The sequence below is a fragment of the Maniola jurtina genome, chromosome 10, assembly GCF_905333055.1.
Source record: "Maniola jurtina chromosome 10, ilManJurt1.1, whole genome shotgun sequence".
Taxonomy (NCBI): Eukaryota; Metazoa; Arthropoda; class Insecta; order Lepidoptera; family Nymphalidae; genus Maniola; species Maniola jurtina.
The window spans coordinates 5,447,303-5,471,921 of record NC_060038.1 but is presented as its reverse complement, the minus strand read 5'-3'; the positions used below and the strand labels follow the sequence as shown (position 1 = coordinate 5,471,921).

Below are 24,619 nucleotides of genomic sequence, written 5' to 3'. Positions count from 1 at the left end.
CATTAATTGACATAAAATCGATAAGAGAGTACAGCACACAATTACTATAATTAGATGGAAGGGACTACTACCACAAACCAGCGTGATCTGTTGTTATGCCTAAATATTGACAGACTCAGTAGGTATTTCCGATAATTCAAGCAAATTCGCGAACTTCTGCTAGTTACCTTATGGACAATTAAATTTTATCTATAAGGTACACACGTTATTAGACATTACTATTTTGTTGCAATTTTATCACATTTGGACGACAGTTAAGCTCGTGCTAACATGTTATTTTTATAAGAACCATTTTAAAAATGGAACAATCATACGAAAAAGATTTTACTAAAACCAATACCACTAAGACTTCATGGACACCGCTATTAAGACAGGTGACAATAATTTTGTTCACGTTATATTTTCTTATCGTCTAATAAATTATTCAAATCTATATTTATAGTAAAATTGTAACTGGATGATTTTTGTACATTAAATACTTTTTGAAAATTTTGATCAGAGGAAGGTGCTCGTAAAATAGTTATTTTATTTTTATTTATCCGTAATCAAAGCGTACACAAAATTATTTTTACAATCTAGATTTAACATAACGCCACGCAAGAGATTTACTTAGAATTAAAATTTAAATAATATTTTAATAGAATAATTACACTAGTCTGTAAATGGGTGTTATATATATGTATACAATATATGTATATCCCATATATTATATATAACATAATATATTGCGTATATAATACATACACATTCCTTCCATTTTGCATTTCGGTAAAAAAATATCGGTACCTAAAGTTTTCAATGCAATTAATTACAAGTTTCATTATCACGACGAAGATGTACATAAGTTGTGTGTGTGTGTGTATCACATAAATTATTTTATCCATGAAATAAATAAAACCATCCAGGCGAAGCGGGGCGTGTCAACTAGAGTCTAATTAGATAATTATTGTACCCTAGGTACCTTTTTTACTACCACTTCTTCTTCAGTTTGCCAGTTTATCATTATAAATACAGATCTTTTAAACTGCATTTTCCAAATGTTTTTCGTAAACAAATTTTTAAATGTAAAGGTATGTTGTATGATGATAAATGCCTCATTAATTAATATGTTCTGATATTCTAATGTTTATTTTTAACCGACTTCAAAAAAAGGAGGTTATCTATTCGTCGGAATCTTTTTTTTTAATGTATGTTCCCCGATTACTCAAAGACCCCTGAACCGATATGGAATTATTTTTTTTGTTTGAAAGGGTATACTGTGCAGGTGGTCCCATATAAATTTGGTGAAGATCTGATGAATATCTTCGGAGATGGAGAACAGAACTCCTCAATGGATAAGAGCAAATTGCTCGCGATTAGTGTAATAGCTTAGTAATAATAAACAGTAGGGTTTTAACTGGGCATAGCATATTATAGTACAGTAGGGCCACTAAAAATTGTGAAATAAAAAAAATTCAAAAGAAAAATAAAACCGACTTCAAAAACCACAAGCACTAAAAAGTAATAAATAATTTTTGTTTAGTTACACGTGTAATGTACCTAGGTATGAAGTCGGGCGAGCTTCACATATGGATTACTAATTTTGTTTTATTAGGTATGCTCGCTCGACTTCATACCTAGGTACATTACACGTTAACTAAACAAAAATTATTTATTACTTTTTAGTGCTTGTGGGTTTTGAAGTCGGTTTTATTTTTCTTTTGAAATTTTTTTTTTGGAAGTTAGAACCAAATTCTTATCCAGTTAACGTTATCTGCAAAAGTAGTCATACTTTTAACTATCAGTAATCTCTATAATAGTCTAACTATTTTTGACAGTTTATAATGAAAAGTAGGTAAGTACTTCTTACTGTTCTAAAGTCGTATCATAAGAGTACTATAGGTAGTTTAATTTCAAATCACATGTCTGTTTGCTTAAGACGTTTGTTTCTTACAGGTGTTTGTATGTAGTGGAGTAACAATAAACTTTTTTATTTATGGATTATTCTTTGGTGCCTCGACAGTTTTTGTTCCGCAAATACGGAAAGAAGCAAATTCAACAGAATTCATTAGCATGGAAACAGCATCGTGGTTGTGTGAGTTTGTATTTAATTCCAACAAATTAAAGTAAAGGTACACATGGAACTCTTTATGAAATAAAAATATTTATTTCAGTGTCTATCTCCAGCTACGGGTCTCTTCCCACGACTTTAATGTTTCCCTTTATTGCAGAAAGATATGGGAGAAAAGTACCATACGCCATTTTATGGTTTAATACACTAGTATGCGTTTTGTTGTTTTATTTTAGTACAAGTGTTACTGAACTTTTAATAAGTGGGTTTTTACAAGGAATGTTCCCTGCAGCACATTTGACGATCGCTATCATGATACTTACTGAATACGTATCCCCTGAGTATAGAGGTATATTTCTCACTTTCAAAAGTGCAACATTTTATTGGGGTGTATGGATTTCAAACGCTATTGGAACATTTTACCACTGGAAAAATATTGGCATATTGATATTTATTTGCTGTATCTACAATGTGAGCTCATTATTCTGGCCCGAGTCGCCTGTTTGGTTGGCCACTAAGGGACGTTTTGAGGAATGTGCAAAATGTCATCGCTGGTTAAAAGGAGATGACACAAATTCTGAAGAAGAACTTAAACAACTCATATATTCGCAAAAAGAGAATTTAAGACGAAGACAAGAACTTCAATTAGATAAACAAAAGAACTGCTTTATTAAATTATGTAACTGCATAACAGCTAAAAGGTTTTATAAACCATTAATATTTTGTCTATTCACTACATGCCTTTATCATTTTTCAGGAAAGTTGGCTTGTACAGGATACATTATAGATATAATCAAAACAATTACTGTAAATGAATCTACAGCATACGAAGCAATGCTTGTGTTAGATGGTGTTACAGTGCTTGGAATGTATGCTGGAGTTTTTCTTAATAAGTTGCTAAAACGGCGTACATTGTTATTAGGCTCAGCATCCATAGGAGTGACGTTTCTGTTCATTTTATCAACCTATTTATATTTAGTACATTTGAATATCATATCAGAAAAGAAATATTTAACTTTATTCATTTTGGTGGGTTTTTCACTAGCCATCAGTTGCGGTCCTGTGTTGATGTGTAAATGTTTGGCTAGCGAATTGACACCTATAAAGTGTAGAAGTTTATTTTTAAGTATTTTTGCACTACTAAATAATACTATTATGGGTACCGTTTTAAAAATGTTTCCTTTTACTTTCAAATATTTCGACTCACACGGGGCATTTTTATTCTACGCCTTAGTGTCATCGATATTTATTTATATTCTTTACAAAGTATTACCCGAAACAAAAGATAAAACAATCTTAGAAGTAGAGAAATATTTTTCAGGTGATGACAATGTTCTAAAAGAAGAAGAAAAATTGATTAATGCAGAACAAGCTTGTTTAAAATAATTCTTTCCATTTATTTTTGATATAGCACAAGCAACAGGCAGTCATTTAAAAAAAAAGTAGAATAAGTATTAATATGCAAAAATCTTATTTCTGTGCCTAATAAAATTTAAAATATTACTTTTTTAACTTAATTTATTTGTACCTAATTCTTTCTCTTTAGTAGTAGCGTTTGGCAGTTACGTTGTGTATGAGTAAGTATAATATACTTTAGTTATATTTGTGAGTTATTATTGGCTTTGTCTTAAAAGTCCAATAATTAAATAGTCCTATTCACAACTTTATGATAAATTCACCATGGAGAATGTGATCAATAAAAAATTTAATCAATAGTTTAAGTGCGAAAGTATGTTTGTTTGTTAGTTTGTCCTACAATGGCGCTACAACCAAGCAAAATGAACCAATGTTTTTAGCATGGATATAGATAATGTCCTCCTAACCGAATTTTGGCCACGGCGGCCAATTTCAATAGAAATTAGCCCAGTGTGCGGGAGATATTATAATATTATAATACTTTAGGTATCTAGGTAGGTGCACGTAAACACAGGTGCACTCTCTGGTTCCTACATCCAACACAACCAGAAAAGTATCAGGCGCAGAACCGATGGCTTTACATGCTCTCCGAGGCACGGGAGTGAATCACCGCCAACTTCTAAACTCCTGGTTAGAAGGCAGGTACGTACTGAGGATTTCTTATTAGAAAAAGTCAATACTAAAAGCTTCTACTATAGACCTATAGTACTCGTTTCCACGGTATTTTTACAAACCTATACCTACATCTACGTGGACAAAGAAGCGGGTATCATATTCTATCCATACTAATATCCGATACTAATATTAAAAAAGCGAAAGTGTGTCTGTCTGTCTGTCTGCTACAGACAGACAGACACACTTTCATCAGTTCCCATGGGATCTTTAAAAACCTAAATCCACGCAGACGAAGTCGCGAGCATCCTCTAGTTAAAAATAAAGTTGAGATAAATCTACAGATACTAATATTATTATAAGGAAGTATGTTAGTTTGTGAGTTTGTAAATTAGTGATAATCTCCGGAACTAATAGTCTGATTATGAAAATTCGTTCACTGGTAGATAGAGGCATATCTATCTCATATTGTGTGTCTTGCGATTAAGTGATCGCGATTGACTTGCTTGCTTGATTGTTTCCTTAGATTAAAATTTTCAAAATATATTGTACAGAAATCGTCCAGTTACAGTTTTATTATAAGTAGGTATAGATAATTTAAACAAATTCGTGAACATCTGCTAATTTCCATCATTAAACTTTTACGATAAGGTAGACATTATTACGCTGTTACTTTTTATCACATTTGGATGATACATTAAGGTATGATAAATGAGCGTGTTGATACTTTATATTTTTATAAGAATCCCTTTAAAATGGAACTATCATACGAAAAATATTTAACTATTGGGACTACATGGACACCATTGTTAAGACAGGTAACAATTTTGTTCTCGTTTTATTTTTGGTATTGTCTAATAATAATTATTCAAATAATAATTATTATGAGTCCAATAAGTATTTATGTTTGATATTATTGCTAACTGCCTTATTCTTAGCGACTTTTTTTTAAATTCTGTTTGGAATTTCTCTAAATCCTTTTTAACTTTATTTTACTTTTAGACTTTTGACTAAAGAGATTGGTCAAAAGTGGTTTTAACTAGAAAAAATTAAATATTCTACGTCTTACCTCGGATATCGCTACTTTGGCGGCTGCGGCGATGAGTGACGGCAGCTTTGAGTCAGGGTTCACCAATTTTGTTCTTGAGCTCATATTATGTCCTAATCTCATAATATTTATGGACTTAGTTATGACTAAAGTCACCGACGAGTTTTGGCCGAAATTTCAGTCAAAACTGCTTCTGCCCAGTGTCGACAGTCGAAGTACTTTTGACTGTTTTTCGCAGTTGATCGGATGAGTTTTTTGATCGCAAAATAAGAGTCAGTATTTTCGTTTGAATACCTCCAGTGGTTGAGGCAGCCTAATATACCCCCCGATTAACCTGATGACCCCCCCAATAAAAGACGCCCTAAGCACGTCCTTAACAACCCCAACGATCAAAATATCATGATCAACAATGCACCCTATCTTGTACGGCAACACACAAATTCAACCCCCCTACCGCGTCTTCGCTGGCAAAGACGAAGTCATCAATTTCTAACGTCACCCCGAGATGTGGGCTCACGCCACGACCTTGTGGGCGCACTGACTAATCAAGTCCAACCAAAGTATCTATCCCAACGTCATCATAAGTCGTGATCCAAGCCTCATAGGAGGCACCCTTAGGAGGACGTTGCCCCCCGACCTCTCCGGTTATTTCTTCGAGCCCAAGGGCTCAGCCCCTTGCCACCACACCCGGTAACGCTGTTCCGAAAAAAACATTTCAAATCACATTATCTGCTATTAAGCTTTGTTTGTTCTTTACAGATGTTTGTATGCAGTGGAGTAACAATAAACTTTTTTATTTATGGATTATTCTTTGGTGCCCCGACAGTTTTTGTTCCGCAAATACGAAATGAAGCAAATTCAACAGAATTTATTAGCATGGAAACAGCATCTTGGTTGTGTGAGTTTATTATTTTATTCCAACGATTCAAATAATACGCCCTGAACTTTTCAGAAATAGAAATTTTTATTTCAGTGTCCATCTCCAGCTACGGGTCTCTTCCATGGACTTTAATTTTCCCCTTAATTGCAAAAAGATATGGGAGAAAAGTACCATACATTATTTTATGGCTTAATACATTGGTATGCGTTTTGTTGTTTTATGTTAGTACAAGTGTTACTGAACTCTTAATAAGTGGAATTTTACAAGGAATGCTGCCGGCAATACAATTTACGGTCGCTATCATGGTTCTCAACGAATACACGTCTCCCAAGTATAGAGGCATATTTATCACTTTTAAAGCTGCAACATTTTTTTGGGGTGTATGGATTTCAAACGCTATTGGAACATTTTACCATTGGAAAAATATCGGCATTTTGATATTTATTTGCTGTATTTACAATATGAGCTCATTATTCTGGCCTGACTCACCTGTTTGGCTGGCTACGAACGGACGTTTTGATGAGTGTGCAAAATGCCATCGCTGGTTAAAGGGAGGAGACACAGATTCTGAAGAAGAACTTAAACAACTTATATTTTTGGAAAAAGAGAATTTAAGACGAAAACAAGAACGTTCATTAGATAGACAAAATAACTGCTGTATTAAATTTTTTAACTCTGTAACAACTAAAAGGTTTTATAAACCGTTAATATTTTGTCTATATACATTATGCCTTTATAATTTTTCAGGAAAATTGGTTTGTACAGGCTACGTCATAGATATTATTAAAACAATCACTGTAAATGAATCAACAGCATACGAAGCAATGCTTGTGTTAGATGGTGTTACAGTGCTTGGGATGTATGCTGGAGTTTTTCTTAATAAGTTGCTAAAACGGCGTACATTGTTATTAGGCTCGGCATCTATAGGAGTAATGTTTTTGTTTATTTTGTCAACCTATTTATATTTAGTAAATTTGAGTGTCATATCGGAAAACAAATACTTAACTTTATTCATTTTGACGGGCTTTTCAATAGCAATAAGTTGCGGTCCTATGATAATGTGTACATGTTTTGCTACCGAAATGATCCCGATAAAATGTAGAAGTTTATTTCTAGCCATTTACGCATTATTAAGTTGTGCTATGAAGGGTACTGTGCTAAAAAATTTTCCTTATATTTTTAAATATCTTGATTTGCACGGAGTATTTTTATTCTATGGCTTTATTTCGTCAGTATTTATTTACATTCTTTACAAAGTGTTACCAGAAACAAAGGATAAAACAATCTTAGAAGTAGAGAGGTATTTTGCAGATGATAACAAAATTGTCAAAGAAGAAGAAGAGTTGATGAATCCAGAAGAATTTCGTAAAACACAATTCTCATAATTAATTGATACGAAAAAATATTTAGGCACGTTGGGCGATTTCAGAATGTGTAAAAACTGTAAGCTATAAGCGTTACCGACACCTCAAAGTTAATAATGCTTGAAGTGTCGAGAGATGTTAAAACTAAACTGATATTAATGGCATAGTAATGGTTTACAAATTATGTTTTTTTTTTTAATAAATAAATAAATTTTTTTAATAATATGTTGAAATAATGTACCTACATTTTGTTGAAATAATGTACCTACATTTTATTAAATAAATAAATTTATTATTAAAAAAAATGTTATTTTAATTTTTGATTTTGCAATTAATGAGCCACTGTCATTAATTCATAGTTTTAAGTTTTCACATCAGTTGACAGTCCCCGGTGACTACCAATTTGTTTAAGTTAGGCATTTTAACTTTTGCGATAATAGTTGTAGAAAATTTGAATAAAACCTTTTAGGTATAATATTTTTTATTTTCCTTTTTATTATTAAGGTGAAGCCCGCAATTTTGTCTGCGCGGATTTAGGTTTTATAAATATTGTGGAGATTTTTTGATTTTTTAGGTTAAAAAATGCCAGATTTAAGTATCTCTGGACCAAATTTTATCAAAATTGGCTAAGCAAATGGGCCCACAAAAGGTAACAGTCAGACAAATACATTTCGCATTTAATATCAGTATGTTTGTATCTCTTCACTTTGAGTGTCTTCAGCAAAAATCTCCTAAAGCACATGCCTTCCATTGTTTGCAATCCTGTGATCTACCCTTCTCCAGTATTTTATGGTAAGTAACCTTTAAATTATGGATTATAACAAAACATCAGTTAGATTCTTTGAACAGAGACCTGTGTTTCAGTATAAATACCTAACCATTCTCACGTACATTCTTACTAGCTTAACATTATTTCACTAATTTTTAAATTTTAGTATGAACTCTCAAAAATAGTTTTGGGGTCCATTTAAAATTTTTGTAGCCAATGTAAAGATAAAATGTGTTTCACCTCCATTTGCTTCTGTGAAGTGTGAACGCCCCTTCAAACTTTTTAAATATTATTTCTATCGATTTACATGTTATTTGTGATGTAATTACGTTAATTAGTTCAGAAGTTATAAGTTCCTGTCAGACGGACTGGCAGAAAGATAGACAGACAGACGAGGGCAAATTCAGATACAGATTTTATCATGTTACATATCAGTAGTTTGTCAAAAACATTTTGCCAAGATATAAGGTAGATTGCATAGATGGCGGATGGGATTTTAACATGCTGTTTTGCCTTAAATGGCACGTATCTTAATAATATTATCTGCTGGAGTCAATAATAATATTCCGATAATTCAAACCAGTTATACAGACGCCAGGTATCAAACTTTTACAAATAAACCTTATTATGCTGTCATCATTTAATTGCATTTGAACAGTTCATAAGCTCGTGTTTGGTGATAAACATAATTTTTATAAGACCTTTTTAAAAAATGGAAAAATCACACGAAAAAGATTTTACTATTACCAGCACCAGAAAGACTTCATGGACCCCGGTATTAAGACAGGTGAGGGATTTCGTTCACATACAATTCACTTACTATTACTTTACCGAATTCAAAAAAGGAGGGTCTGAATTCAACCCGTATATAATACTAGCTTATGATAGCGACTTCGTTCGCGTGGACTACACATATTTCAAACCCCTATTTTAAACCCTTAGGGGTTTAATTTTGAAAAATCCTTTCTTAGCTGATGATTACGTCATAATAGCTAGTGTAGTCCAGTGGCTTTAGCTGTGCGTTGATAGATCAGTCAGTCAGTCAGATAACTTTTCCTTTTATATACCTATTATGTAGGTATGTGATTTTCGTATATAATATTATTATAGGTATGTGTTCAAGATTTTCTCAAAAATCAATGAACTAATTTTGATGTTTTTAGGGTTCCGTACCCAAAGTGTGCAACGGGACCTTATTTCTAAGCCTCCATCCATCCGTTCGCGTCCATCTGTCCATTTGTCTGTCTGTCAGCAAGCTATAATAGGTAGAGAGTTGTCACAGAATGTGTACTTTTGCCGCTATAAATAACAATTAGCATATATATTTATTTAAATTCGTATTTTTATTTGATCTAGAGGTTAAATATTGTACCTTGCAGATGTTTCTATGCAGTGGAGTAACATCACACTTTTTTATTTATGGATTATTCTTTGGTGCCCCGACAGTTTTTGTTCCGCAAATACGAAAACAAGCGAATTCAACAGAAGCTATTAGCGTCGAAACAATGTCTTGGTTGTGTAAGTTTATAGAGTTCAAAAATATTAAATTTTTCATGCGGAACCTTTTATGGAATACATTATTTTATTTTAGTGTCAATATCGAGTTACGGGTCTCTTCCAATGGTGTTAATTTTTCCCATAATTGCAGAAAGATATGGAAGAAAAATACCATTTGTCATTTTATGGATTAATACATTGGTGTGCGTTTTATTGTTTTATTTTAGTACAACTGTTAATGAACTTTTAATAAGTGGGTTTTTACAAGGAATGTTCCCTGCAGTTCAATTAACGGTTGCTATCATGGTTTTCACTGAATATACATCTCCGAAGTATAGGGGAATGCTTATCACTTTCAAAGGTGCAACATTTTTTTGGGGTATATGGATTGCAAACGCTATCGGAACATTTTACCATTGGAAAAATATTGGCATATTGATATTTATTTGTTGTATCTACAATGTGAGCTCATTATTCTGGCCCGAGTCGCCTGTTTGGTTGGCCACTAAGGGACGTTTTGTAGAGTGTGCAAAATGTCATCACTGGTTAAAAGGAAATGACACGGAGTCTGAAGAAGAACTCAAACAACTTATACATTCGCAAAAAGAGAATTTAAAACGAAAAGGTGAACATCAGTTAGATGAACAAAAGAACTGCTGTATTAAATTATGGAACTCAATAACACTGAGAAGCTTTTATAAACCATTAATATTTTGTCTGCTGATAACATGCCTTTATCATTTTTCTGGAAAGTTCGCTTGTACAGGCTATGTTTTAGATATTATAAAAACAATCACTGAAAGTGAATCAACAGCATACGAAGGAATGCTTGTGTTAGATGGTGTTACAGTGCTTGGAATGTATGTTGGAGTTTTTCTTAACAAGTTTCTGAAACGACGTACATTGTTATTAGGTTCAGCGTCTATAGGAGTAATGTTTTTGTTTGTATTATCAATCTATTTATATTTAGTACATTTAAATGCCATATCAGAAAACAAATACGTAACGTTATTCATTTTGACGGGCTTTTCAGTCGCAATAAGTTGCGGTCCCATGTTAATGTGCATGTGTTTTGCTTGCGAAATGACTCCTATAAAATGTAGAAGTTTATTTTTAGGTGTTTATGCTTTATTAAATAATGCTGTTATGGCTACTGTTTTAAAAGTTTTTCCTTATATATTTAAATACTTCAACTCGCACGGATCATTTTTATTTTACGCTATATCATCATCAATATTTATTTATGTTCTTTACAATGTATTGCCTGAAACAAAAAATAAAACAATTGTAGAAATAGAGAAACACTTTTCAGAAAAGAATAAAATTTTAAAAGAAGAAGAAGAATTGATAAATTTAGAAGAAGTGTGTGATAAAAATATATTTCTTGCATCAGTACCACGAACTGATTAGTTAATTTTTAGGTTGTACAAGTTCGTATGTACGTAAATAACTTTTTAATTGATAAAAAAAATTGTTTCACGATATGTTTGTTTAATTGTTCTTTTTTTATACCACTATCACAGAGATAGTGGTAGTGTAGTGAGACGCACTTGTATACGAATTGCCATTAACTTTAGCGTCTGTAGGTATACCTGGACACATTTTTCATCCCATAAACACATTTCTGAATTTCTAGAAAAAGTGTCAAGTAAAAATTTGACAAACTTATTTCTTGTACTAGCTATGTTAACAATTATTATGTAACTGATATAAATAATAAGGCATCTAATATAGATTTATGTAATTAAATTCTGTGGATGATAAGATAAGAACTGATAATAAAGAATTTGAAGTTATAATATTATTAACAGAGCTCTCTCCGTCACTTACTCCATACAATCGTAGTTCCCATTTCATTTGAATATTAAGCAACCAAAGTCCATGAAATTTTGCAGACATAGTCTAGAAACTAATATCTGTGTCTGTGGTGTTTTAGATTTTTCTAAAAATATGTAGTTTTAAAATTACAGGGGCTCAAAGATTTGTATTTTTCTTTAAAAAAAGGCCCAACTTTGTGCTCGTTTTTCTAGACAACGAAGCAATTTAATGAAATTTGGAAAAACCACAGACCTAGAAAATTTAATGAATATTATGTAGTAAAAAAATTATCGTTATATATTTTATATTGTTATAATTATGTGGGAACTACGAAAACCAGAAATTACACCCAGAAATCTTGAAAATTTCGTGCTGTCTCGATTTGTGCAAGCGGGGTGGTGAAGTGCGGGGGACGACACGTGAAACTGACAGAAACGGACAGTCTAAACACACGGGCCACATTTAGACTGCACCCGACTCCAAACTTGTCAATAGGTCTAACTAAATACATTTCAACTTGCGTTAGACGTATGCGTTACCTACTCAGACGTTGCCTGTAGATAAAAATATGTCTCATGTTTGCTGGCAATAGCGTATGCATCAAACCCTGCAAGTTGCAACTCTCTTGCAACCTATTCCTCACGCAATACGCACAGCTTTAATATTATAATTTTTGACAATGTATACTATATGTAATGCCATATCACAGGTCACTCTCTGATTTATTGCTAACAATTTACTTCCAAATGCAAAGAAATCTAAGTGTGTTGAATTCACACTGCCCAATACCAGGACCTTAAATGACATAAATTCATTGATAAATAATCATATGTTGAAAATAAAGGAGAACCCCGTGTTTCTCGGTATAATGTTAGATGCAAAGCTTCTATGGAACACCCACATATCAACACTTGATGGTAAACTCAGCTCTGCTGCTTACACTGTTAGAAAAATTCGACAGGTACTGACGTGGAAACTGCAAAAATTGTATATTTTGCCTATTTTCACTGTATTATGTCTTACGGACTCTTGCTATGAGATAAAGCGGTAGATATTGAGAAAAAAATGTATTACAGAAAAGGACAGGACGTGCAATTTATAATTTAAAACCGCGCGCTGCCATACAATAAAAATATAAGGAAATAAGTACCTTATCTATTATCTTATAGTAGCTTCTAAATATATTTACAACTAGCTAATGCCCGCAGCTTCGCTCGCGTGGATTTAGGTTTTTAAAAATCCCGATCCTTTCATTTCCCAGAACAAAAGTTGCCTCTCCGTAATAGCCCGTCCCCGGGATGCAACTTGTTTCTGTATCACGTAAGAATATTTAAACGGATTATCCTTTTCAAATCCCGAGGGATCACCAGGATTTAGGAATGCAATTTCTTACAGCATCAGGGTTGAGGTCAACGACAAAGTGTTTACTTGGTATAGATACCTTCAATATCAATTAATAATCGACACTTTTTAAATCCCATTAGCTTTAGTAGTCAGGTCCCCTGCAACATCAGGATTGAGGAGTTGGAATCCAAATTTTTTATTGAACAATGTCGCAAACTTTCTTTATCGATTAAAAAAGCTACCCAAAATTACGCAGTTAGGTTACCTGCCAAATTTCATGGTTTTGAGTCAACGGGAAGTACCCTAGAGGTTTTCTTGACACACACGACAGACAGAGAGATAGACAACAAAGTGATCCTATAAGAGTTCCGTTTTTCATTTTGAGGTACGAAACCCTAGAAAACGTAGGAACGGCATTCCGAACCAGTGGTAAATTTTTCTGACCATCCAAAAACACTTTGAAGTTTACCTAAAAGTTTACAGGAATAAAAATTTATCATTGTATTCCATTCCATTTCATTCTATTCCATTCTGTTCAAAGATAAATAGATAATAAAAATATTTGTCACCGAAACAATAATTTACGATACATCGACCAATATCAATTTTACTGATGACAATCTGACTATTACCAAAGTGAACGACTACTATAATATCTATTATATACGACTAACATAATATGTATTATAAATTGTGTGCCGTTTGCATTCTCACTAGGTTCTCATTAAGTTTGTTTTATTTGGTTAAACTTTCTGGCATTTATATTGTTATGACGTTTAATTGGCAAACAGTCTGTTTATTGGCTGAAACTCAAAAATTCAGCCAATCACAACAAAGAAAATATTGTAATAATGATTGATGCAGCTTTCTGTAATTGAAAACAAAATATTTGACATTAACTTGAATGTGACAGTGTTTTCCGAATAGGGTTGCCAGAGGCCCCGTATTTTACTGGTTACCCCGTATGTCAGGATAGAGAAACCGGTAATTATGAAAATAAAATACGGGGCAAATAAAACTAAATATTTTTAGGGTTCCGTAACTCAAAAGCAAAAAGAACTCTTATAGGATCACTTCGTTGTCTATCAGTCTGTCTGTCTTTCCGTCTGTCCGTCTGTCCATCTGTCCTTCTATCCGTCTGTCATGTGTTCATGAACAAATATTAGTATTTTCAATTTTCAAAGTAAGATAACTACATATATCAAGTGGGTTATCATATGAAAGGGCTTTACCTGTTCATTCTAAAACAGATTTTTATTTATTTTTATGCATATTTTTTTTAATGCATAACAGTTTTTGATTTCTCGTGTAAAATGTCGAAAAAAATACCCGAATCGGAACCCTCGGTGCGTGAGTCTGACTCGCACTTGGCTGGCGAAACCGAACACTGACGTTATGTCCAGTAGAAAGAATATTTTCCTTTTGCGGCAATGCGTAGCCGAAACCCACTCGATATTGATCATGGTCGTAGCCAAGGCGGCGGGGCTTGGTTTGAGGATGTTAGCCTTTTTTTATACAAGTTAGCCCGTGACTTTAATCTTTTCTAGTGGTAAGTGATGATGCAGTCTAATTTCTTGGCCGTTAGGGCCATACTAACCATATAACTAGCCATGACCGAAGCCTCCCACCAGACCAGAAATTTAGAAATGGCGACTGCGCCTGGGAAGCCGTCAAAAACCTAAGCCTAAAATAATACTTACACTATTTCTTGCATTTGCTTACCAATTTTTTTTTGGAAATATATCAAACATTTCGCGCTCACTTCACTCGCGCTTTGAATTTGTATTACTTGGTGTAAGCCCCGCAATTTCGTTTGCATGAATTTAGAGTTTTAAAAATTCCGTGGGGGATTTTCCGGGCTAAAAAGTTTATGTCTGGGATGCAAGTTACCTCTGAATAGTAAGTACCAAAATTTTGGTAAAGAAGATGGGCCGTGAAAGGGTAACAAATAGATAGGCAAATAGATATACTGTCGTATTTGTAATATTAGTATGGATAGGGAGCTTTAAAAATAAAATCTTGCTATGGCTAAACTCGTTTCCCTTTCACTTTAATTCTTTCTGTAATTGAACCAAAAACACTTACGCTCACTGCGCTCGCGCTTTTTTATTGTTGTATTTTATCTCACTGTCAAATTGAAAGGCGAAATTCCACTAACCAGGTAATTAGCCCATAAAGTTGAGCGAATGTTATTTTCCTCATGACAGGATTCAGTTCCGGCCCTGATAAAACCTCTCCCGAAATCGATTCCTGGCTACGGCCATAGTATTGATACTGTGAAGGTGGAATTACAAGTTAAATGTAAATTTAAGTTAAAATGCAAAGATTGTATGCATGAAATGTATAACATTTTGCTTTACAAAACTAGAGTTTTTAAAAGCTATTTAAATAAATAAATCTTTTATTTAAAATCACATTGCAAACACAGTTCACCAATCAAGACACGGCAACATACAGAGAAAAAATACAAAACTTACAAATAAACTGAAATATCTAAATAGGCTTTCCATGCATTTCAGAGAGAACCACCGCCTATTTCTTCAAATACTTCAAATTTTTAAATTTCTTCAAATCTAAACCCCGTATTTTTGATGGTGGTAGCCTGTAAATCAAAAAGAGGCAGGTGGCAACCCTACTTGCCACATGACATTACAGAATGAAAAATTGTTTTCATTACTCGGTAAGCCTACTGCCATAGTTTCACAGAAAGTGTGACGGTAGTTGTGACCTCTGATTGGTCGACTCTCTTTCACTATTTGCTAAAATTGATGATTGCAACAACAATTTTTTCTTTTTTGTAATCAAAAACAGAACACGGACGTCATACAGGTTGACTAATTGCAATCATTTCTGACCGGCTAACATTGTTCCGCTAGTGGCTCAAACTCACTATCGCAGCAAGAACATGGTAAATTCAGCCAATCACAGCAATTAGAATTGGTTATCACAAATGCACCGATCTAGGAACCGAGAATACACGAACCAGGGCAGATAGAGATGAGAACAATAATATCATACGTAGGAAATCGACGGGGGATCGTTGACAATGATCCTCTTAACAGTAAGTAGGTCACGTCATGTTAATTATCAATATACATATAAAGTAAGTGTAGTTTTTCCGTGTATATCTCTATAACGCCACAATCTACCTATCCATGGAATTGCAGCCCTCCATTCCCCATCCATGAAAAAGGTTTGGGTTTGGAAATGCAGGGGTCCTGTTTGGGTCATCGCACCCTAGGTATAGATTTCTTATGAAAAGTCGATGAAGCAGTTGGAAATTCTTCAGCATTCTAAAATATTTCAGAAGATTCGAGTATAGTCCAAAGTAATCGTAAAAGCCTTAGGCCTCATTCGCACGAGAGTTTTTTTAACGTCAGTTAAAAAAGCGTTTCAAATAGAACAAATGCATTCCCAAGTATCTGTTCAGGTTTACACGTGATAGTAATTTAGAATTTTTATGATACCACAGTAAGTGCTGAAAAAAATTGAGAAAAAATTCTACAATGTTGTTACTCTATAGTTTATGAAGTTTTAATGAAAAAATGAATAATATAATATGAACGGCGTATACGTAACACTATTTATTAACACTATAATTTATAGTTACTAGCAATATTTCGACCCAGTTGCATGAGTCGTGATCACGAGCGACGGTTACATAAGGTATATTTAAGTATGTTGTTAAACCACGAAATAAGGTTTGATTTGTTATTTATATAATAATTCTGAAACAATATTTTATCGAGCTTTAGCACAAAATATATGTACTTAATTAGTAACTACCTAGTTTCGCGGATTGACGCGGATGAATTCGCAGGCAACAGCTATATATTAATATTATTATAAGTAAAAAAATTTTCAAAAGAGAAATAAAACCGACTTCAAAAACGACAAACACTAAAAAGTAAAAAATAACTTTTGTTTAGCTACACGTGTAATGCACCTAGGTATGAAGTCGAGCGAGCATATTAAAACAAAATTAGAAATCCAAGAGTGAAGCTCGCCCGACTTCATACCTAGGTGCATTACACGTGTAGCTAAACAAAAGTTATTTTTTACTTTTTAGTGTTTGTCGTTTTTGAAGTCGGTTTTATTTTTCTTTTGAAAATTTTTTATTTCACAATTTTTAGTGGCCCTACTGTACTATAATATGCTGTGCCCAGTTAAAACCCTACTGTTTTAACTGGGCAATACTGGGTATTACACTGATCGCGAGCAATTTGCTCCTATCCATTGAGGAGTTCTGTTCTCCATCTCCGAAGATATTCATCAGATCTTCACCAAATTTATATGGGACCACCTGCACAGTATACCCTTTCAAACAAAAAAAAAATTCCAAATCGGTCCAGGGGTCTTTGAGTAATCGGGGAACATACATAAAAAAAAAAAAAAAAGATCCCGACGAATTGAGAACCTCCTCCTTTTTTGGAAGTCGGTTAATGAGAAAACATATCTATATTATGTGTAACTGTTTTCTTTTTACTGCTGATGTTGACAAAATTTCATACCTACTGGGGTTTACTTGCAACTTAGACACGATATCGTATGATACGTTTTATTCAGAACCCATAGAGCTCCCAAAGAATTTTCAGAAAGCATAAATCGGCACGGACAAAGTCACGTGCATCAGCTATTAAAAATAATATTAACAGGTTTTTGAAACAAACGTCGCATTATTCAGTGTTATTGCCTCAATACCAGTGTCAATACCAGTTTCACGTTTTAAAATATCCTTTGCGTAACTTTATAGCTTAACAGGGCTTTCTCCGTCACTTACTCCATACAATCGTAGTTCCAATTTCATTTGAATATTAAGCAACCAAAGTCCATGAAATTTTGCAGACATATTTCAGAAAACAATATCTGTGCTTGTGGTGTTTTAGATTTTTTTTAAATATGTAGTTTTAAAATTACAGGGGCTCAAAGATTTGTATGTGAATTTTTAAGACCGCGTAACTTTGAAACCGAATATTTTAACAAAAATCTGGAAAACCACAGGCATAGATATTAGTTTCTAGAATATGTCTGCAAAATTTCATGGACTTTGGTTGCTCATTATTCAAATGAAATTGGAACTACGTTTGTATGGAGCGAGTGACGGAGAGACCCCTCTTAACCCTGTATGATATGAATATCATCTTGGTTTTGATAGTGGTTTTGTGTCCAAAGTTAGTGGCAAGTTCGCACACATACACGATGTTTACTCTCCATACGACGATTTTTTCGGCAACATAGCCACATGAAACATACTGTACTAAGCTTATGGTCGCTTCTTTGTAAAATTGATAAATTCGCGTAAATAAGTTCAATACGCAAAAGATGGAGCAATCTTACGAAGAAGACAAATTTATTGATACTAATGCTAATGGTGCAACAACATCATCATGGACGCCGCTTTTGAGACAGGTAAAAATTTCGTACGTACATTATTTATTTCGCCTATCTCGATTACTTTTCAAAGAGAACGTTCCCTTTTTAGTTTATGGATCAAACTGTAAAATATTTATTCATCATGATCTCGCATCCGCAACGCTGGCGAAGTGCGAATTGGCAAACTTCACACACCGATGAGAATATTATGAAGAATTTCTTCCTTACAATGTTTTCCTTCACTGTTAAAGCAAAAATTGCTTAAAAGGGACATAACTCCGAAAAGTTAAGTTGCGTGCCCGGTATCGGACCTCCGACCTCCCGAAGATAAAATAGATTTTAATAAACTGTAAAATAGTGTTAGGTAATTATATATTTAATAATATTTAACATTCGAGGTTAAAGGCGTGGCTGAGGATATAATTATTGAGCGCTAACTCGCCAACAAACTGTGTTGCAGTTTGGCGAGATATATTTTATAAGGATTTTTTTGTGTCTGCAAATTAATAAATAAAAAATAAAAAAAAATAAAAAAATAGGAGATCCGTCTCCAATCACCACAAGGCGATCACGGATCGAAATATTTACTACTAGATGCCCATCCCCGGAATGCAAGCTATCTTTCATTAAAATTGGCGAAATGGATGTACCTTGAGAAGCTAGCTGATAAAGAAACATACACATTTATAATATTAGTATGGATATGGGTCAGTAATTAGTATGAATTTACTCTATTACGTAAGTCCGGTGTTTTTTTTTTATGAAGAATAACTTACAAGCTTAGTAAATTTTTAAACGTTTGTTTTCGCAGATATTTGTATGCAGCGGGATAACATCATACTTCTTCATTTACGGACTATTTTTTGGTGCTCCGACAGTTTTCATTCCTCAAATACGAAAAGAAGCAAATTCGACTGAAGCTCTTAGCATGCAAACAGTATCTTGGTTGTGTAAGTTTAAATTTTTTTCAGATTTTTTTCTCCTTCATGAAGTACCTTCCTCTCAGTAATAATCTACCGATAGGTTTATAATGATAATGATGATAAAATTTTATTTTACCAAAGCAAAATTTATTATTAATAAACTTATTCTGAAATAAATGTTATTTTATTACTAATCTACTGAGCTGTCAGGCTTTCAGTTTTAGTAATTCGTAAGTTTATATGCATGTAGTGCATAAAAACAGTTTCAATGTAATACATCTATTTTTTGAGCAACTCTAAGAACTTTCGATGTGCCTACGAATTAATCGGAATACAAGTGTAAATTAAAAATTTTCAACACCCCCGACAAATCATTTTCAAATAAATAATTATGTATATCTAGGCAACGTCCATCTTGACAGCTTGACATTTGTCAATTGATACTTGAATATTATGAACCTAAGAGCCTAAGGGTTATCTAACCTTCTTTTCTACAAGAAAACTAGAAAATAGCTGATAACTTTTAAACGGCTGAACCATTTTTTTTCGGATTATTGCTAAGAACACTCTCGATCAAGCCACCTTTCAAACAAAAAAAAGTAAATTAAAATCGGTTCATTCGTTTAGGCGCTACGATGCCACAGACAGATACACAGATACACAGACACACAGATACACAGATACACACGCCAAACTTATAACACCCCTCTTTTTGGGTCGGGGGTTAAAAACACTATTACAAAACATAAAACATTCAAAGTTGAATTTTTTACTATTTGAAAATACGAAACGATCGAAAACTCAAGAAAGTATAATTTTATTACACGGTGCAATTTATTAATGAACATTATTAGTATTTTTGGAAGTTTATGAATTGAGCTAATGACCTGTTGAATGCTATATTAAGTAACCCTGTACAAAACAGGTACCTTATAAATGGACAACAAAAATAATTCATTATTTTTTCTACTTTCATTTCAGTTTCAATCTCCAGTTACGGATCTCTGCCATGGACGATAATTTTCCCAATAATAGCAAAAAGATATGGAAGAAAAGTACCATACATTATTTTATGGATAAATACATTGATATGCGTTTCATTGTTTTATTTTAGTACAAGTGTTACTGAACTTTTAATAAGTGGATTTTTACAAGGAATGTGCCCTGCAGTACAGATAGCGGTATCTACCATGGTGCTCACTGAATACACGTCACCTAAGTACAGAGGTATGTTTATATCTTTTCAAGGTGCAACAGTATTTTGGGGTATTTGGATTTCTAACGCTATTGGAACCTTTTACCATTGGAAAAACATCGGTATATTGATCTTTATATGCTGTCTCTACTCGATAAGTATATTATTTTGGCCTGAGTCACCAGTTTGGTTGGCCGCGAAGGGACGTTTTGCAGAATGTGCTAAATCTCATCGCTGGTTGAAAGGAGAAGGCAAAGATTCCGAAGAAGAACTTAAACAACTTATAATTGACCAAAAAAAGAATGCAAGACAAGAACGTCAATTAGACAAAGAAAAGAACTACACACTCAAATTATTTATTTCAATAAAAGGCAAAAGATTTTACAAACCGCTAACATTGTCGGTACTTGCATTGTGTCTTTACCACTTTTCAGGAAAGCTGGCTTGTACTGGATATGTGATTGATATAATTAAATCGATTTCTGTAAATGAATCAACAGCGTATGTAGGAATGCTTGTGTTAGATGGCGTTACAGTGCTAGGAATGTATATTGGCGTTTTTCTTACTAAGTTATTTAAACGGCGTACATTACTATTAAGTTCAGCGACTATAGGAGTGATGTTTCTCTTTATTTTATCGACATACCTGTATTTAGTACATTTGAATATCGTTTCAGAAAACAAATATTTAACTTTATTCCTTTTGGCTGGGTTTTCAGTGACAATAAGTTGCGGGCCTATGATAATGAGTATGTGTTTAGCTAGTGAAATGACACCATTAAAATCTAGAAGTTTATATTTATGTATTTTCGCATTGTTAAGTAGCGCTTTAATGGGTACCGTTTTAAAATTATTTCCTTACCTCTATAAATATTTAAACTCACATGGAACATTTTTATTCTTCGCCATAGTATCGTCAATATTTATTTATATTCTTTACAAATTATTGCCTGAAACAAAAGATAAAACAATGTTAGAGATAGAAAAATATTTTTTAGGTGACGATAATATTTTGACAACAAAGGTCGAATTAATGAATCTGAAAGAAACATGTACCAAGGATAATAAAGTATAATATTATTATATGAAAGTAATAATGGGTTATAATGATTGGTACATAATGTAAAATTAAACTTGCCTTTTGCCACTCATGAAATTCAAATTATACGAATTAAAAGATTGTCTTTCCTTGGTCATATAATATTATGATGTATTACGTTTTATTAATACATTGATAGTTTTGTATTTGCCAACCAAACATAATTTTTCCAGAAAAAAGAATTCCACTAAATCTAAAACTTCATTTTATTTTTTTGTGCAATATATAGAGAAACTTGAATAAACTTCAATTAGGTATTTCAGTTTTTTTTTTTGCGAACTTTATTTTAAAAAACAAGTCAAAAACTATATTTAAGCTCTAGTATAATTAAAAAAGCCCTTTCATTCGACTGACCTAGCATCCCCACTGCAAAATTTCAGCCTCATTTGCGATTGCAATAATAATACTTTTAAATCCTTTCATAATAATGTTAAGTCTATGAATAAGCAGTTCAAATCGATAGAAATAAAGACCTGTGACGGATGGACGAAGCCATAGGATTAACTTTTTATCATATTGCTATAGAACCCTAAAAAAATTTGCATATCTGCCTCCGTTTCTATTATTTTTGTTATCGACTCATTAAAGTTAATACATTCGAAAAGAACTAAGCTTGTGTTAAAACGCTTATTTTATAGGAGTAATTTTATTTTAATAGTATATCGAAACAAAAATGAAAGAATTTTGCGAAGAAAACCAAATGAAAAGTACTAATATAACAAAGTCTCCATGGATTTATTTGATTAGACAAGTGAGAATTTGACCATGCTATGTGTTTTGAATTAGCTCCAGTTGATTAATTATTATTATTATTAATTATTATTAATTATTATTAATTCATTGCTCTTCCCAGATGTTTATATGCAGTGGAGTAGCATCATACTTTTTCTTACAAGGTTTATTTTTCGGTGCCCCGACAGTTTATATACCACAAATAAGGAAAGAGGCAAATTCGACGGATATCATTAGCATGGAAATGGTCTCATGGTTATGTAAGTTCGTGCTAATATTTTTGCCAAGTAAAATTTATTTATTTTTAATTTCTCTAAATGGTGAGAAAAATTCATAACAATTTTATTTAATATATTAGTTTTTGTTTGGATGATGAAATAAGTTTTTTTTTTTTACCTGACTTCGGCAAAGCAAAAACGAAGGGTTATGATTTTAGCAGTCTTTATATGTATGTATGTATGTATGTATCCAGATTCTTTGTGTTCCACCGTAGCGCCTAAACTACTGGGCCAATTTTGATAAATGAGGTGTCAATTGATTTGTTCTGAAGGTACGGGTGTCATAGGCTATAATTTTTACGAAAAAAATGATCCAACGGATATTACATCAAAAAAAAGTGGGGGAATCCAATTTTTTTTTGCTATTGTATCAACTGTGATGTCAAATGAAAGAGGAAAAAAATCATAGGAGTTCATAAATGTACAACGACATTAAAATATACGAAGTGACAGCAAAACAATTTTACTCTAATATTTCACAATTTATTTAGACGACCTCAGTCGTGTTTTAGTTTTCAACTTTATCTTGTTAGCAAACAAACTGATACTTTTTTTCATTATTTTGTTACTGATTTTAGACTTATCTATTTTTTACAGACTCTATCTCTAGCTACGGTTCACTAATATGGTCAATTATGATTCCATTGATAGCTGAACGATTTGGGAGAAAAGTACCATTCATCATTGCATGGGTTAATACAATTGTTTGCGTTTTGTTGTTTTACTTCAGCACTAGCGTCACTGAGCTTTTAGTGAGTGCTCTTTTACAAGGTATCCTTCCTTCAGTACTAATAGCAATGTCAATCATGATTCTCACTGAATACACATCACCACGATATAGAGGAATGCTTATCACTTTTAAAGGCGCAACATTTTACTGGGGTATTTGGGTTTCTAATGCTATCGGAACATTTTTCCATTGGAAAAATATTGGTATATTAATTTTCATATGTTGCATCTACAATATTAGTATACTTTTTTGGCCTGAATCACCTTTTTGGCTAGCATCAAAAGGAAATTTTGATGAATGTGCCAAATGGCACCGTTGGTTGAAAGGAGAAGACAAAAATTCTGAAGAAGAACTTATGCAACTTATCATTTCGCAAAAGAAATTAATACAAAAGCAAGAAGGTCAAAAAAGTAAGCTCAAGAATCGCATTGTCAAACAATATAACATTATGAAAGCCAAACAATTCTACAAACCACTAATATTTGCATTACTTACGATATGCCTTTATCACTTTTCGGGAAAAATGGCTTGTGCAGGATATGTTCTAGATATCATTAAAACAATCACTGTAAGTGAATCAACAGCATATGAGACAATGCTTGTGTTAGACGGTGTTACTGTAGTTGGAATGTATGTTGGCGTTTGTTTAAATAAATTTCTTAAACGGCGTACATTGTTTTTAGGCTCTTCAACTGTAGGAGTTACATTTTTGTTCATTTTATCACTGTATTTATATTTAGTAAAACTGAATGTTGTAGCAGAAAACAAGTATTTAACTCTATTCCTACTAACGGGGTTTTCAGTATCAATAAGTTGCGGTCCTATGATAATGTCTATGTGTTTTTGCAGTGAACTAACGCCTTTAACAGGTAGAATTTTATTTTTATGCCTTTTTACATTATTTAGTAATTTACTCATGGGATCAACTTTAAAAAGTTTTCCTTATATTTTAAAATATTTTGGCTCGTACGGAACATTTTTACTGTACGCCTCAATGTCGTCAATATTTATTTGTATTCTTTACAAGGTTTTACCCGAAACAAAAGACCGAACTATACAAGATATTGAAAAGAGTTTTATAGATGATAACGTTTTGAAAAAGTATGATGTTCCATTGACGAATGTAGAAGCGGCGTGTGATAAAAACTTGCTTCCATTACGTAGTTAAATATTTCTTACTGTTTTTTATTAATTTAGAAGTTTTTCATAAATAAATTTATGGAGAAAATATTACTTTACCATTTTTTTTTTATAGAATATTTTAGATATAATATAGAATAATGCACTTTTTATATTTAATAAATGACTATCCGAATAGTTGTGTTAATGTACCTATCTGAATAGTTATCTTGTTACTTATGCGGACTTTTACGATTGTACCTACTGACAGCAAGTTTCTGAGGTTAAAATGACACACACACAGTTAAAAAGAGCTCTAGACAACAGTGAGGTGATGTGTCTATGTGGAATTGAAAGGATGACTGACGAACC

General features: G+C 32.9%; 2 protein-coding genes across 5 annotated transcripts; both read left to right on the top strand.

The window, feature by feature from the left end:
* Positions 1–231: 231 nt before the first annotated feature.
* On the top strand, positions 232–3,567 carry LOC123868831 (facilitated trehalose transporter Tret1-like). Its single transcript, XM_045911481.1, has 3 exons — positions 232–374; positions 1,936–2,074; positions 2,154–3,567. The coding sequence occupies exons 1-3, from the start codon at positions 300–302 to the stop codon at positions 3,434–3,436; spliced, it is 1,497 nt and encodes a 498-aa protein (XP_045767437.1). The 5' UTR covers positions 232–299; the 3' UTR covers positions 3,437–3,567.
* A 1,202-nt stretch (positions 3,568–4,769) lies between these two features.
* Positions 4,770–24,332, top strand: LOC123868829 (sugar transporter ERD6-like 15). Of its 4 annotated transcripts, XM_045911478.1 has the most exons (4): positions 4,770–4,896; positions 5,886–6,024; positions 20,076–20,321; positions 22,242–22,420. In XM_045911478.1, exons 1-4 carry the CDS (start codon positions 4,783–4,785, stop codon positions 22,355–22,357), a joined length of 615 nt encoding a protein of 204 aa, XP_045767434.1. In that variant the 5' UTR covers positions 4,770–4,782; the 3' UTR covers positions 22,358–22,420. The 4 variants fall into 4 exon arrangements, with proteins under 4 accessions (XP_045767434.1, XP_045767431.1, XP_045767433.1 ...); XM_045911475.1 differs by lacking the exons at positions 20,076–20,321; positions 22,242–22,420 and adding an exon at positions 6,100–7,538; XM_045911477.1 differs by lacking the exons at positions 4,770–4,896; positions 5,886–6,024; positions 22,242–22,420 and adding exons at positions 17,945–18,207; positions 18,983–19,121 and having other exon boundaries at positions 20,076–21,556.
* The last annotated feature ends 287 nt before the right edge of the window (positions 24,333–24,619 follow it).